This window comes from Coffea arabica, chromosome 6e, assembly GCF_036785885.1.
Source record: "Coffea arabica cultivar ET-39 chromosome 6e, Coffea Arabica ET-39 HiFi, whole genome shotgun sequence".
Classification (NCBI taxonomy): Eukaryota; Viridiplantae; Streptophyta; class Magnoliopsida; order Gentianales; family Rubiaceae; genus Coffea; species Coffea arabica.
Genome location: NC_092321.1, coordinates 950,260 through 967,273, shown reverse-complemented (window position 1 = coordinate 967,273; position 17,014 = coordinate 950,260). Strand labels below are relative to the sequence as shown.

The 17,014-nt window shown below is 35.9% G+C and overlaps 1 protein-coding gene across 11 annotated transcripts; it reads right to left on the bottom strand.

The window, feature by feature from the left end:
* Positions 1-173: 173 nt before the first annotated feature.
* On the bottom strand, positions 174-11,714 carry LOC113694951 (AMP deaminase). Of its 11 annotated transcripts, none has more exons than XM_027213881.2 (20): positions 10,892-11,713; positions 8,650-8,828; positions 8,240-8,423; positions 7,423-7,601; positions 7,206-7,257; positions 6,983-7,110; positions 6,700-6,879; positions 6,449-6,516; positions 6,172-6,314; positions 5,792-5,868; positions 4,906-5,019; positions 3,738-3,878; positions 3,216-3,368; positions 2,404-2,457; positions 2,223-2,333; positions 1,970-2,143; positions 1,807-1,887; positions 1,242-1,340; positions 611-732; positions 174-508 (listed from the first exon to the last, which is right to left on the bottom strand). In XM_027213881.2, exons 1-19 carry the CDS (start codon positions 11,298-11,300, stop codon positions 664-666), a joined length of 2,595 nt encoding a protein of 864 aa, XP_027069682.1. In that variant the 5' UTR covers positions 11,301-11,713; the 3' UTR covers positions 174-508; positions 611-663. The 11 variants fall into 11 exon arrangements, with proteins under 11 accessions (XP_027069682.1, XP_027069681.1, XP_027069683.1 ...); XM_027213880.2 differs by having other exon boundaries at positions 174-434; positions 10,892-11,712; XM_027213882.2 differs by having other exon boundaries at positions 174-434; positions 5,807-5,868; positions 10,892-11,711.
* Positions 11,715-17,014: the final 5,300 nt, after the last annotated feature.

Sequence of the window (17,014 nt, the reverse complement as noted above, 5' to 3'; positions counted from 1 at the left end):
TAGCCTTTGTGAGGAGGGTGATATTTTGCTCTCTTGCCCGAGTTTATGTCACGCCTTTGAGACTGCCTTTTATATAATAATAGCGTCCAACCGGGGTTTGTTAGGAGGTACCCCTAAGACTAAGAGGCAGCCCACTGTTACAAAAGGGGACTTAAATCTTCCCGTTCATAACCTTGGCAACAACTGAGTCGCAACTCAAGAACTCATTATTGTGTTTTCAAATAAGCTTCAACATTCAGTTGCCGTGGGTGACGGATCACATTATACATGTTTATACAAAGTAAAATACAAAGTTACCTTGTACTATTCTCTATTACATGGATATGTCCTGTTTGGCTTTTGCTTTATTTCTTTTCTTTAATTTTTCTTGAGATGCATATACTACTCTGTTCTAAAGTTCTATTCCGCAGGTCCTTGGCTTTTTTGCACTTTTCCTGAGAAAAAGAAAAAGAGGAGCAGACGTGCAGGCAACACCATCATTAATTTGTAGTACCGTTGCAGCCCTTATCTGATATGGAATAAAAAGGAAAAAAGAACTTCTACAGAAATAACAAAAATAAACAGAGAATGGAAAATTTCCTCAGTTCTAATGGATAAATTTTAGGGATACCTCCACATAGAATGTAAAAGTTCCAGCTCGCAAAAGAAAGCCAGCCAAGCTTATTATGGGTCAATATGTTCAGCAAATATAGAATTTCCCAAATAAACCTGTTGCATCTCCTCTCTCCAAATCTGCAATATTGAACACGTAATTTGTCACCTTTATATTCTAACACCTGATCTGCTTTAAAAAAAAAAAAAAAAAGGCGTCGCTAGGAGAAGCCAAAATTTATTCAAATGACAATATGTAACTTCACGATAAGATTTGCTTCATCTGATCCAACTTGGATTTTGGAAGCTAATCTTCAAACAGAGGCCTCCATCATCAACCAAAGACCATTCCAAAAGGTAAAACTTCTGAAAAATGCATTAGGATAACGCGATAAGGAGAGAACGATTAGAATTTGAATCAGTTTCCTTCCTTCAAATCCACTGATTAGAAGGAAAAGAAAACCATATTTCCTAGTACTTCCTCTTTACCAAAGCTTTTCAAAACTGCTTGTTTATGACATTTCAGACTGCCTGTACAACAATGAATTTGGTATAGACATATATATATATATATATATATTATATAGCAAAGATATTGATTCTCTCATAATGTGAAGACATTAAAACATAATTCAAAACAACTTCCATACCATATCACGAAATTCAAGGCGGATATGAGGTACGTTTGTCTTGTGAATATCATTCCCGTCTGGTCCTCTCTTGTAGTATTCCTTCCCGACCCAGTGAGACTAAGAACAGATGTTCATAGTTCAGACATTACAACAGGAAACATATATTTACAATTGTTATAAAGGATAGGCTTCAAAAAAGCAAACACAGGCAGATTAAAATATTTATTGTACTCTACAAAGTACCATAAAAGGGCCTGCAATTGGCCCCCATCCAAAATAGTAGGAATTAGACTTGCCAAATGAGAACATGCTTTCCCAGTAAATTAGTGATAACAAAGCAGCAATTGAATGGCATCAAGATTTAGGGTATACGTAGATAAGGCAAAAGAACTAAACAACTTGGCCAAAAAGGCGTTTGCTGCAGCATATTCCATCTGGCATGTCCACCCAAAAATAACAATAATGCAAACTATGAAGCACTGTGTTAAGCGTTACTCAAAAGAAATAAAATAGAAAATAAATTTGGTGGAGAATTTATATTATTGCAAACACAAATTGTACAACTTCAACAGGACTAACTTACCTTCAGTACATGAGAGAAACCAGATTGATAAACTGAATTCCGTGCAATCTCACATATATCACATGAACTTAACTTCCAAACCTGCACCAGATAGCAAACTTATTGGACAACCATAACAGTTCACAACTCAAATATTTTCTGACAAAAGACTTGAAGAACTCACAGAAGCTGCAATGCTGTATTCTTCCACGAGGGGCTCTTTTGTTAGGTGAATCTGCAAAGGATCATCAGTTGAAAGCGACACATTGAGGCCACGCAGGAAAAACATGGGAAATGGATTCCGATGGTAGTCCAAAAACAATGAGTTGTTGCTCAGTGGAGACATGGCAAGACCAATCTGAAATCAAAGAAACCATCCCAATGCATTACAATGTGCACACTTTGGAAGCTAATCAATTTGACGTGTGTTGTTTTACCTGGGCCAGGTAGTACAAATACTGAAGTACAGGAGATTTTCTCAAGTTGATTCCATGCGCAATATTATGAGCAGTAAGAAATGTCGCTGCAAGGTGGTCAACATCACCAGCCTAACAAACTGAAACCATCAATAACACAATCAATCTAACTTCAGATCACACAGAATGAACATTTATGTACCTCTCCAGAATGTGGACGGAGTTTGATAGTGGTCATTCCTTTTGACTCGCGAAGCTGAAATGTTATGCAATTAATTCTCACAAAACAATGCCAGCAAACAGATTAACCATATAATCATATACACCGGTGAAAACACCACCATCTTTAGGTGAAGGAATCCTTAAACCTTCCTCTTCTGCAATGCCAAAACACCTCCCCCCTCCCCCCGGGCCACAAAAAAAAGGGAAAAAATGCAAAACTGTTACAGAAAAACAGTGGAAAGCAGAAAAGGCCCTGGAAAATAATGTTAGGAGGATTTTTGCTATTGCATCTTACAAGCAACAACTCAATCATAGTAACAATTTAAGAAAATACTATTTATATTACAGTAATCCTATCTCAAGTTTCCATTCCTGGTATTAGCCCCATGAGTCATGACAGAAGTGAAAAACAATAGTCTAACAGAAAAAAAAAATTAGCAAAAACACCAAAAAGCTATTGCCTGTATTGTAAGGCAAAAAAAAAAGTCTAGGAAAAAATCAGGACAAAGACCAAAAAGCTATTGCCCAAATCTTAAAGGCCTCTTACAGTTGATAGAGATGTAAAGTAGTGCTGTAATGATAATATTGAAATGTGGTAAGCCCATTATCCCCAACCCCAACCTTTATACCATCCATCAACCCCACGGTGCACTGCCTAACACCACAACCCCCCCCCCCCCTTTCCCAAAAAAAAAAAGGAAAAAAACAAAGGAGAAGCAAATCACACAATTGGTAAATTACTTCATTTTTCTCAATTTCTGGAGAGTGCATAAACAGAAACAACTTCTTTACCTTATTTAAGGTGTATAAGTTAGCATAACAATAGTAAATGTAGTATGAGTATGCAGGATTGAATATGTTGGTCCACTGAGCAGGTGTCGGCATGTGTTTTGTAGGACGTCTTTCTGGCTTACTTTCATCGTCCACCAAATCAAATCCAACCACCTGAATATCCAGGAACAGGATTTAGTTAAACCATCTTAGACATTATACAAAGACTATTGTTAACTAAAAAACATGAATTTATAACACCCACATCTGGCAATGGTGAATAGCTCATCATTTATTCACTTATAACTATCTCCTAGACACTACTACAGGGTTTTAACCCTATCATCTTTTTACATGCTACCAAAAGCCACCTCTTGTCTGCCTTCAAACATTGTCATATGGAACAGAAAAAGGAATATTGAGGGAACATGAAAAGGAACCCAGCTTTCAGGGAGATTAACCCGGAGAATTATCAGTATTCAATGAACATGGTTTATTACCCAATAAAGCAGAATAAAGTTGATGTAGTGGTAGTATGCATACCTGCTTCAAGAAAACATGCAACTGAGGATGTGAATCTGGATCCACAGTAACCTCAAACAAAGGAAGGAAAACATTATCAAGAATGTTCTGAAAAGATGTCACAATTCCCATTTCCTTGTAGACATTGTAGAGTCTTGGAAGCTGAAAAGAATTGAAATTCAATACGAAAATCACTATTCAGATAGCATTTAATATTCTGATTAAACAAGATGCTTAGGGAAAAAAAAGGGCTGAAACAAGAGATTTTATACCGCCTCAAACTTAGATGCTTTTCTCCCTAATCATAATAGGCTTCAGACCTGACATTGTGTCCATTGGACAGCACTCAGAGACTCTGAACCTAGTTATACAACACGAAACCAATCTCCTAGAATTTCCAAGTCTGACAGCATTCATAATGCTCCCCAAAAGTTAGCCATTTATGTCTGACAGTCAACAGCATTATCCATTTTGACAGCATCAGATGCATTGCAAGACTATACACAACTTCAAACTTTAAACCATAAGCATAAAGCAGGCCCCTATTATAAAATTGTAGTATAAGGCGCCTATTGGTATTGATTCTTCTTTCCCCCTCATTATGATTGTTCTTAGAACCAATTACAGAAAAGTTAAACATCAAAATTAAACATGAAAAGTTAAGTAACAAGTATTTGAATTATAGTCATAAGCCCTTCAATCAAGACAGTGGAAGAATTCAAGAAGAAAAGGCAAAACAGAGAAAAAGAACAATAGTAAGTGGCCATAGATGGGCGAATGACATGCAAGACAAAATCTTGAAATTCCAGGGTTTTGTTCCTGCAAACAGAACCAATTTTGACAAATAATAAATAATTTTCTTATTAAAGCACACGACTAATTATAAGATGAGAACAGTGTTTTCCAATTAACATAGGAAAAGTAATCAGAACTATTTGGGCAATATACAACGATTTGCATAAACATAACATGGTATAGAGCATTTCTGAGAACCCAGGGGTACGTAAAAGCTTTCCTTAAGGACATTATTGCTGTCCAATTGTTAGAGAGAACAAGTTGAGCAGAAAGGAGAAGAAGGTTGTTTTAATCGACATTTAATAGTATCGACCTTCTAGAGAAGAACTAAGGTTCTTTCCACAAAGTTCTTGCCAAGGACATCAACACAAATACAGTTGGTTCTGTTGGATACCTGAATCAACCAGACAACATTCTCGCTATACAAGTCATTGTTTACTATCCAACTAGCCAGCTGGTCCCACTCACTCTGCTTTCTGCCATATATGGATACCCTGTATTCAGCCATCTGCATCAGAACCAAAGGAGAACCACCAATACTTAATCCAAACAAGAATAAGGAGTGAAGAAGTTTGGACTTTAACTGGCATAATCATGGAGCGTTGTACTGGACAGAAACCCAAATCATAACATCAAAATGCTCATATAATTTTAAAAGGAAAAGAAGACTACAACAAAAACAACACCACCAGATTCATTTTGCAAGTGATGTACTTTAAAAAATCTTCCAAGTTTTGACACAAAATTACCAAGATATTCCAACCTGCAGAAACTTTACCCTAGAATCTAAATATCATTTGAAAAGTATATAAAACGTGCTTGAAGAAAACAAGGAGACCAGACACCTTCCCTCATCAAAGCTAAAATTGTTGTGCAGAAGTCTTGTCATCTCAGCCAGAAAGTGAAGACAATGCAGACTTCAAGCAACAATCTTCACATATTTTTCAAGCGGTACAAGCATCTTAACCTTAAAGTTCTTGCTTAACAAAAATACAAAAGATGACATAAGTACTGGGAAGAATACTTAATTTAAGAAGAAAAAATGACATAAGTAAAGGCCCACTCTCCCAAAGAAAAAGAAAAGGAAAGGATACAAGATAAACAAATGGAAAAGCTTTCACAAAATGGACAGAAGAGAACAAAAATGGCCGCCAAGAAGTTTCGTTGTAAGTCAGGGTTGCTCAGTGTGTCACAAAGCAAAAGGAAGAACTATTAAGGCATTGCTGATCTTCTGCACGGTGAAAAATAAAAATGAAAAAGCAGATGATAAATTTCATTACACACAAAGGACGCACTTGATATTTGCTTGCTTCAAGATCAGAAAAAACTTGCTTAGTCAGCTCACCAAGGAAACGACCTGCAAATTTGCAGATATAATAAATCTTAAACTCAATACATCTGATAAACAAATATAAAGCTTCCAAGTAAACAAAAATTGAAAACAGAATCAAGGGGACAATCTGGCGCGAAGTGGAACTTGAGTAACAAGAAAGAAAATGACGAAGAAGAAACAGAAGAATTGGATGGCTTATCTTAATTCATATTGCAAAGGAAATGCATGGTGATCGAAAGCAAGTGGTATGACCTAGAATGTGGAAACTTCTTTTTCACTAAAATGAAGATCTAGTTTTTCAGGTCTGAAGAGAAAATATGGCAATACCCTGTATAAGGTTTTCCTGCTTCAGAAAAATCTCCCTTAGCCTACTTTGACCACAAGGGTTGTACTTAAGATTAAACTTGTCAAATCGATGAAAGGTGCTCTTGTCAGCATGAACATCCAGTAGGTCAACATTCAGATCATACCTGTTTGGGAAAAAAAATTATCAGTGAAACAAAAAAGCGAAAAGCAGATGTCAAAAAGCAATGAGTCAAGTCAAAAGAGTTGAACTGAGAGGCGAGCAATTCTTCAAAGCACAGAATTTAGGAGCCTCTCATACCCAGATAAATCCAAGCTCTCAAAAACTTCTTTCAATGTCAAATAGGTACCATCACGAAATATGACAACCTGAAGAAAAGGTATACCTATGTAAGATACTCAGAAAAATGGCACTATCTTGATGGATTTGTGAAAAGTTCTACAGATTTTATTCCATAAAAACTTTTGTTAGTGACACTTTTAATCCAGAAGAAGAGAAGTATATATGATGCTTTGAAAATGGCAGACAGCTCAAGTAGAATGACCCAACACCTCGTCAGGCTCTTTCCTCAGCTTTGACTTTATAAACCTCAAAAGATGCTTCTGGTTCATGCAGGCTGAGTGGTGAACGTGGGTGTCGACTTTCCTGACATTATAGAAGTCACGGTGTGGGGCACTTTTTTGAGCAAGGAATTCCCGATCAGCATTAAGCATCAAATGGAGGTTGAATTTCTGGACAACATATAAGTCAGTATTTTGAAAAGCAAACAATTTTAGGTCACTAACAAAACTCAACACACTTCCTACAAACAACTATCAAAGTCATAGTATCTACTTGTTCTAAAAGTACTAGGCGATGGTGACATAGTGTCCGAATATTCCCCGCAGCAATAACTTTAAGGATGTGGTGCAGGTCAGTGAAAAAGGTGGTTGCATCAGCTACTGGGAAAAGTTTCTCCGTTGCTAGATGAAGGAAAATAATAAAAATCAGAGGGGAAAAAGGGCAAAGATGATACACTATTATACCAAAAAAATGACAAAGGTACCAAGCATCTTACCCTCCTTATTAGCATAAACTTGCACAACTCCATCTTCCATCTGAAAAGAATGCTGTAGGAACACTCAACATATTAGTGACTCGAAACCCTGTACTTAATAACAATGTGCCAACACAACAAAGTAAAACAACAGGAACAGAAAATAAAATCCTCAAACTACTCACACATAAGAAAAATCAACCAAAAAAAGAAAAAATTCTAACGCATTTTATCTTACATCAGATTTTCGTTCTGGCATATAATCAAATGGATTTGGAATGGGCTTTGGTGTGCTTGGATCAGTTATGATTTCCTTTTCCCATGGCGCAACAGCTTCCCTAAATACATATGTCTTTCTCATTTCTAGGCACACTTGCAGATTCCGATAGACGTCCACTTCATCAGGAGATGGTGTCTCTGAAAATCATTACAAAGAAATAAAATATAGGCTTTGGCATCCATGTACATTTATTACAAGCAAGGATAGATTCCAATGTTAATTCCAATAGTCTGAAAAGTACATAAAGTGCACACTAACAGTGAGGGGGAGAATAGATACATGGACGACCAAAAATAGAACAGAATTATCGTCATGATGCTTTCACACATACAAAAATGAACAGAACAGTCAATTTTGTACTAATATGGTGATATAGTTTATTCACAAGCATCGGTATTATGATTATTGCTTCTTAACTTCTATGAAAACCAAGGCTGAAGATTAAAGCTCAGCTGTTGGAAATGAAATGCTGCTACCCGACTGTTTGTTCTTCTTTTCCATTTGACCAAGAAGAATGAAAAAAGTATGGATGGGTACATTAAATGTTAAATTAAACAAATTTCCACAAATCCCTTGGTTTCAGCCGTGATATTAGTCAATCAATAACACCTGAAGGAAAAATAAGGTAGTTTAACTGTAACATGACACTTAAGTTTTCATCAAAGCATAAATTATTAGCCTAATCATTAGCAAGTATGCTGCAGGACAGAAACAACCAATGGGCTGACAAAAGCTATACCCTATAACATAAAAAGGAAAGAAGAGGATGTAATACCCCTTGGGGCAATTTTCAGCTTCACAAAGGTTTCCTGTTCTGGTTCTTTTCTGAGAATGTCCGCAGCCACAGGGTCTGGTTGCACACTGTGCAGATCACCAGATACGCTATGGGATCGAATCATACTTGATGCAGACATAGCCATTTGCTCTCCATTATTGGCATTCCTGTGATCCGGTAAATCCTGAAACATACTTTAACATTCAGGACCCAGCTCGTTATAGGGTCAATTTAGTGAATTCCTGGGGACTTTATGTAGCATCATAAATGAAAAGAAATTATACAACATTGGCAAGACTCGAGAAAGTAAATCCTTGACAGCACAAGGACATTGATTGAATCAAGAAAATACAAGGAATAAAAAAAACCAAATGGAATTGTGCACGCCCAAATCTATCATTAAGTATTACCGCATTCCCATTGGCATGTAGATATGCATCGTTTAGTCCAGCACTGTCAGTCATATTATCTTCATCATCTGATCCTTCCACACTTTCAAAAGCACTGACACTAGCAACAGGAGACTTGGGAGAAGTGGGTCTGATAAGATGCCCAGATCTCTTGGCAGAACTTGCATGATTAGATTTCCCTGCAACAAAAAATAGCAGAGTTATTCAACAAAAAGAGTAGAAGATAATTAGATTTTCAGCATCTAAAATGTTACTGGAGCAGGACTGAGTCGGATTTTATAGCATCAATAAAAAAATATTTAAAACATCATACATCCATTTTTGGTAATACAGAATTGTCGGCCAAAACTTTTCATCCATGACTACTGCTTGTATTATTGTCATGTAACAACACAATGAAATAACGCCTTTAACCAGTACTTCAAAGGGAAAACAAAAAGGATCATCCTCTCAAAAAGAAATTTCACATCAACATCTTGGGCATATATGTAGAAACAAGGCTAGAAAATTCTAGTAGAACAGCCAAAAGTTAAAACAATCCTATTATAGAACACATGATAAAGAAGACAAATAAGGTAGAACACAGGGCAGACAGTATGAGAATCGCCCTTTCCACATCAAGGCCTTAAAGATAGATATTTACAAACCCTCAAGCTGCACACATAATAACCTGTTTACCCATATATTCTTCCACTGTCATCCCGCTGTCGGCCAGATGTCAATTAGGGTAAATTCCTAACATGCTTCAGCTAATCCCCTTTTCGTAATTAAGTTCATCAAAAGCACAAAATATATAAGAGCAAACATAGCATACAAATTTTATGACTTTGCAATTATAACTCAGCCTCCTAGTCAAATGTAATAACATAATTTGCACGAGAAGTAAACCCATTCTAGTGTTGACTACCCCAATCACAGGCATCAATCCTTAGCCTCTTGAAACTCTACTTAAATACAGCAACAATAACTTCCCTATCCCCTCTTCTTTACGAATTGCATGCACCAGTACTTCTTTTAGCTAGCAGTAGTATAAATCATTTTATACATGTAAGCAGAAACGGTTAGAGCAAAAAGATATGATAGGCCAAACCGCAATTGCCACAAAACCAACCTAGGTCGGAATGTTGAACAAAAGGTCAAGTCGTACAAAATTAAACTCCCATGGACTTTAAATGTGTGCATAAAAAGTCGGTGGAACAAAAATGATACCAACACTCATAGCCACAAAAGTAGAAGCCTGCCAGCCCGCTGCAAGCTCAGCACATGCAAGCAAACTAAAAAAGTCATTGGTAGAAGATCAAATTAACCTAATAAAGGAAGGGGAAAGTTGAACAAACAAAGGGGACAAGGCAGATCTTTTGTAGTAAATACAACAAATACATTGGACAGCAGCGTTAAAGTTTCTCATTTATCATTGTAAAATTTGCAGACACAAAGGAAAAGGATACCGACAGAATTTATTTTCTCGGTGCTAGTATGTAATTTGCATCATATCGTGTGGGCCCCCAGCGAATCCAGCAGTCCAATCACAGCTATGCCACCTTTGCAACTTCTTCCAGCCAAATTCTGTTACCTTCTTCCACCAAGAAGAACATCTAAAAGTACCGCTCCCGCGACCCAGTGGATAAATCACAGGCAATGAGTTCCAAAGGACAAAAATACCAAAAAGAGTGACATTTTTCAAAATTTGGTTTCAATCAGGCCACTCTGAATTCATTTTATGACCATAAAATTGTGGCAGCACAAGGGAACTACATTTGCAAATCACAAGTGCTCAAGTGCACTATGTGTGGATAAAAGTTTATTGGGAGATGGTCTTAAAGTGTTATTGAAGCAAAGTTATCTTACAGTCAAATCCCTCCTCTTCAGAAGATACACATACTGCTTACAAATCCAATTACGCAGCAAAATCGTTGATTAATAAACAATTACTAATTCTCATGCTGCCACGATTTGACTCGAAATAGTTCTGGTTCGAACCAAGAAATTACGCGTATACAGCATGCAAGTTCGACTGATTCCATACAGAATCACAGCAGGATATCGAACAGTCAATTACACGAGTGGCAAATTACTGAAAAATATGGAGCCAATTGTCGCACTAAAAACGACCCAGCCTAACTAATTATTTGAACCCTGCAATAGTAGAATATACATACAACCATGTAGTACATCAATATGTAATGGTCGATAGAGGAGGTAAGGTTTTATTATTCCGGCGAGAAGCCCGACATTTGCATACCTTCAGGAAGCGTGTGGAGCCTGGGTAATCCAGTCGGAATAGAATCAACATGAACCGGACCATTCCTCCTGTCGTCAAGGATATCCATCCCTCCGGAAATCGCAGTGACGTCCGGCAACGAAGCGGAACCTCGACGGTAGTAGCCGCTTCCCTTCCGTCGGCCGTGGTTGCGCCTCTTATCGACGGAGCCATACCTTTTGAAATGCTGAGGCGAGTCAGCACCACCGCCGCCGTATCCTACTCCACCGTCCTCCGCAACTGCGTCCCCCCTCTCTCTTTCTCTCTCTATAGTCTTGGCGAACTCCAGCAGATGGTTTAGGGTTTTGCGGTGCATGTAGTAGGCAGACACAGCCACCGCGGATGCCCCCACCAGCGCGGCCATAGCTAAGTGCAAGGCGTACGTGTCCATCACACAAACAAACAAACAAACTCTTATGTAGTGCTTAGACTCAAGCTCAAAAACTTTGTCGCCGGAAATGAGAAAACCCTACTGAATAATGTAGATAGACTAAGTGTGTGTCTGTCTCTGAGAGAGAGAAGGAGAAGGAGAAGGAGGAGGAGCTGTGTTTTATTCGGGAGAGGAGAGAAGAGGCGAGCTGGCTATTTATAGACGGGACAGTGGGACACGGAAGCTAACATCATATTCGCTTAATGTGCGTTTTCTCCCGCACTTTCTCTTTCTTCTTTTTATTTCCCTTTTCTTTTCTCCTGGGGGGTTATTGAAGGTGCTTTTCCCGCCTTTTTGTTGGTGGCGGACTGCGGTGGTGGTGGTGGAGGAGGTGGAAGGATAGAGAAAATCAGATTTGCTGCGAGTGCCGCGTTAGTATAATAGCCGCCGCTTTTTATTGGAGGTGATGAAAAGGGGCTTAAATTTATTTCCAAATTAGTACTACTAATATACTAATAAAATACTTTGCACTGATTAAATAAGAATTAATCTTTTTATACACTAACACTAGTGTGAATACCTATACTATATACAATGATGGCATTATTGAAAAAATAAAATAAAAAGAGAGGGTGAATTGAAAAAAATAAAAAAAATCGCAACATAATTAAAATCTAAAATTTGTCTAGCAATAATTTGAAGTATGATAAAATGTATACGTAATTTAAGACGACAAAAGGAGAAGCGATAAGGATTACTGAATTAAAAAAAATCTAAAATAGTAATAAAAAAGGGATTTAAATTTGTGATGCTTGTGAAGGCTCCTCATAAAAAAGCTGCTCTCTATTACATATAGATATAGATATAAATTATATATTATCGAGTGTTTTCTGTACACTAGCTAGCAGCTTTCAAAGTTTGACACATTTACATAAATTGAATTTTAACTCATGTTATTTGATATGATTTAAATCTACTCACGTAAAAACATCTTTATACTGAGAGTATATGATGAAAAAGTTATCCATTAAACAGTTACTATCTTTTATGGACTGAGTACTTGGGTTCAGAAACTAAAATGATACCCACCCCACTCCAAACATTCTTGGACCTCTCGTCTTGCGCTCGCATTTTGGTTACTTAGCCATGCGTTAAATAAAGGTTGAGTTGAGGGGTGCCGCGTGGTGTTGCATCATGTTGGCGCGTTCTTTTTCCCATGTTTTAGTCGTGTCATGAAAGCATCGGCGATTAGCGTATTACTTAGACAGATATTAGCGTATTACTCAGACGGAAAAGACTCTTTGCGGCTTTACATCTTAAGCATATTCGGAACGTTGGAACGAAATGGCGAATTTTGGTGGAAGGATGTAATTAGGGATGGCAACGGGGCGGGGTTGGGACGGGGGATCCCTCCCCCATCCCCCGCCCCGCTGCCTACAAACTCCCCCCGCCCCGTCCCTGTCTCGCCCCGCTTCCCCCGCGGGGTTAATAAAATTTTCTCCGCGGGGTTAATAAAATTTTATTATAGTTCAATTTTAATAAATAACCAAGTACTAAAATATCAACACATTATCAAGTTATTATTCATTTTAATTTTACAATTGAAACTCATAAAAACAATCAAACAAAAGTTATTTGAATACAATCCAACATGATGAAATAAATACAACTAAAATAGTTAAGTTTTCACTTTTGGTACAAATACAATCACTAATTCATTATTGTGTTTGTTCTTTTTTTTTTAGAAAAAAAGTGTTATTCTATTAAGTGTAATTAGAAATTTAGTATAAATATATTAGTAAATTTAGTATAACTAATTAATAAATTCTATTTGTAGACATGTCTAATTATTCATATAATTGATAATATCAATTATATTACATGCACTAATATACATTATATAATACATCTAACTAATAATATCATTATCATAGCTTATAACTAATTAAATTACATATTATATATAATTTTCCCGCCCCGAGAGCCCCGCGGGCACCCGCCCCCATTGCCATCCCTAGATGTAATGCCATTATTGAAGATAATCCTTTTCCCTCTTTCTTCTTTTCTGGGGACGGTTATTCTTTACATGCTTACATGGCATCAAATAATAGAAGAGATTCCACTTAAGCTGATTTTTATGTTCGACTAGTGTTTCTTATCAGTGCAAATGATAGAAAGATGGCAAGTAAAAGCGGTAATCGCAAGGCTTGCAGCATTCTCTTTTCACAAATATTTCGCAGGTTTGTTTAGATAGGAAATTATTTGTAAAATATTATATATATATATATATATAATTATTTGTTTTACATTTCATCAAATTCCAAACAGGCTTATCTCATCGACAGGGCCCATCTCTCCCACTTTCTTTGTTTTCAAAATATCTTCTCATCTCAATATTCTCAATTCTATTTTCTCATCCAAAACTCTTAATTTAAATAAGACGAGTGTTAAGGACACATCTAATTTGCGTGCAATTAGGGAATAGTTATTAAAATGAACCAATTTTGTATAAAAATTTTGTTTGTTACATACAAAAAATTATATAAATTATTCATGAAAAAACTTTGATTTATATGATTATAATAATTTGATAATTACAATATTTAGAGTATTTATTAAGAATGTGACTTGAGTATCATCATAATTGAACTCAACTCAACATGCAAAAATAATAATATACTCGAGTTCAAGCTTGAGTGGGCAGCATTATCAGAGTAAGTTAAGGAGAAAGATACCCCACTCTGCGGCCCAAGTTCGGGATGGATGCTGGGTACCTCTCAGCAGGGACGAGCTGGCTTTTTAACGTTTTGCAGCGAGCCAAGGGCGCGCTTACGTTCTGAGGTCCATACACGTGGATTTCTTCCCGTCACGTTTTTTTATTCCCCCGACCACTTTTCTCTTTATCTTTTTTTTTAATTCCCTCGTCACTTTTCTCTTTATCTTTGTACCGACAAAAAAAAAAAGAGGAATTAGCTCTCTAATACACACGGATGCCTATACCTACTGACTAAATTAAATGTTTAATTAGTGTAAAATTCCGGATTCAATACGACATAATACAACATAAATCGTCAATATTAATTGGCTTTTCTATCACAACTGCGAATAAAATGTATAATGCCAAACGCTGCTCCAATCAGCAGCCATCCATCCATCCAATCAATCTTTTTTCACAATACAATTTGGGTTTAAAATTTAAATACTCTTGTAATCCGCCTGGAGAGGCTAATTACTCAGAATATGGTTGAAAAAAAGAAAACTCGGACATCTATTACTCTGATATTGGTCTGGTGCAAATCTATGGGTACCGGGCCGTGTCAGCCCGGCACCCAAAAGTCAGTCAAATTTTTTTTTTCAGCTCTGACATACAGCCCGACAACGGAATTTATTTTTATTTTTTTTTTATAGTTGTCGGGTGCCAGGCTGACAAGGCCCGGTAGCCGACAACTTCTGCAAAGCCAGTCCAATTTTTTTTAAAAAAAAAATGTCAGTCAAGCATTCCGACTCTAATCAAGGCAGAAGCATTTAAGCAATGGGGGTTAAAGAATAATGCATTTAAGCAGAAGCAGAAACAATAGGTTACGTCTACGGTGGAAAGTTCATTTCGGGATAATTATGATAGACATTGTATATGACTATTTTGTTTTTATATTGCATAATAAATTTATATTTATAAAATTATATTGTACATTAAAAATTACATAACAATTTGAACAAATAAATTTTCAACAATTTGAGAACTGCATCTTATTATAAAATGAATGAGATTTTTTGTTTAAAACGGCCTTTGTTTAGTTTAATATCTTATAGAAGTAATTATTAATTTAACAAACCTGTTTTCATCTATTTCTGCTGTTCGAATTTTGAAACGTCATTTAATTAACTTAAAAGACTGTCGGATTTAGTACGTCAAGCGATAAGTTTTTAATAAAAAAAAGGGTGAAATTGTTGTATTGGAAAATGGGTGAAATTTCAACATTATTTAGTGAATTTTGTACATGTCAAAACAAATATTGTGGTAGATTTTATTTTTTAATTGAGTTTCATATTTCAAATAATTGAGGCGTAAATATAAAAGAAAGGGTTGGGATATCAAATATGATTAAAATAAAGGAATATGTGCAATTTTGGTCCCCCAACGTTTGGTCTATCAGTTAAACTAATCCGTGATATTTTGACAAAAATAATTATGATAACAAATTTTTTATTTTAGCCAAATTTAGGACAACTAATACAAAACTATAATATATAACGGTCAAAACAAGTCAGAATTAGTCAAAAGTTTTACTTCGTATTTTTTGGTCCCTTATGATTTAAATAATTATATTTCAAATGACATAAAATGTGAATTAGATTGAATCCATAAAAAATGTGGTCTAATTCTCATTAAAAGTAATCCACATTGTCAAGACATATTAGCCTAAATAACATCTTTTCGTTATATTAATTATCAACAAATGATAACACATACATCATATATAAAAGAAAATTTAGTGAAAAAAAGAAAATTTTAATTTGAATATATAGTAACTTTAGTTGTAAATAATATTAGGATATGAATTTCAATCAGTTATGATCAGGTATTATGATTATAATAACAAATAAAGGTGATTACAAATATAAAGAACTCACATGAATTTTTAAGCCATTTCTTCTTGTCTTTCATTCATATGAAATCCAATATTTCAATAATACAATTTAATGTATTTATATTTATGTTCATCTTAAAATGATTATTTTATTGAATAATTTAAATAATTATAAAATCTTTATTTCAATTGAAACTTGATAGACAACTAGTTGAAATGCCAAAAAAAAGAAAAAATAAATTATTATTCAATCGACTCAATGACATATAGTTACTTATATTATAATAGAATATTTAATTAACTATTTTAATTTACCAAATATAAGTATTGGACATTAGATGATGAATAAATTTTTAAGAGGGGTTTTATTATGATTTTAATATATATAACATTTTTTATCCACGCATAATCCGCTTTCTCCAGTGCCCCAATATACTTCTTTATGCGTCTCCACATATTACAGTTGGCCTCCTTGCATTGCTTCTGCTTATTATGCGCAGAAAAATGAACTTTTCACCGTAGACGTAACCTATTAAACGCAACCTATTGTTTCTACTTCTGCTTAAATGCATTATTCTTTAACCCCCATCACTCTGCCTTGATTAGAGTATGAATGTTTGACTGACACTTTTTTTTTAAAAAAATTGGACTGGCTGCCGGGCTCTCAGTTTTTTGCAGAAGTTGTCGGCTATCGAACCTTGTCAGCCCGGCAGTCGACAACTTTATAACAAAAAAAAAAAATTCCCGCTGCCGGGCTGTGTCGAGATGTCAGAGCTGAACAAAAATTTTGACTGACTTTTGGGTGCCGGGCTGACACGGCCCGGTACCCATAGATTTGCACCGGACCAATGTTAGAGCAATAGATGTTCGAGTTTTCTTTTTTTCAACCATATTCTGAGTAATTAGTCGCCTGGAGACAGAGCCTGGCAAGTTAAATTACGAGAATATACCAATACGAGGAAATCAAGCATCGAGAGGCTTTTTTTTTTTTTTTTTCAAAAAAAATGTTTTGTTGCCAAGTAGTCCTCTGAACTCCTCATGACGTAGGCCTGCATGTCGATGCACAAGTAACTTGAATCATTTTAGCATATGCAGATGACCGGGAATCGCACAAATTTCTGCTTCAGAATATGTCTATTCTCGCAA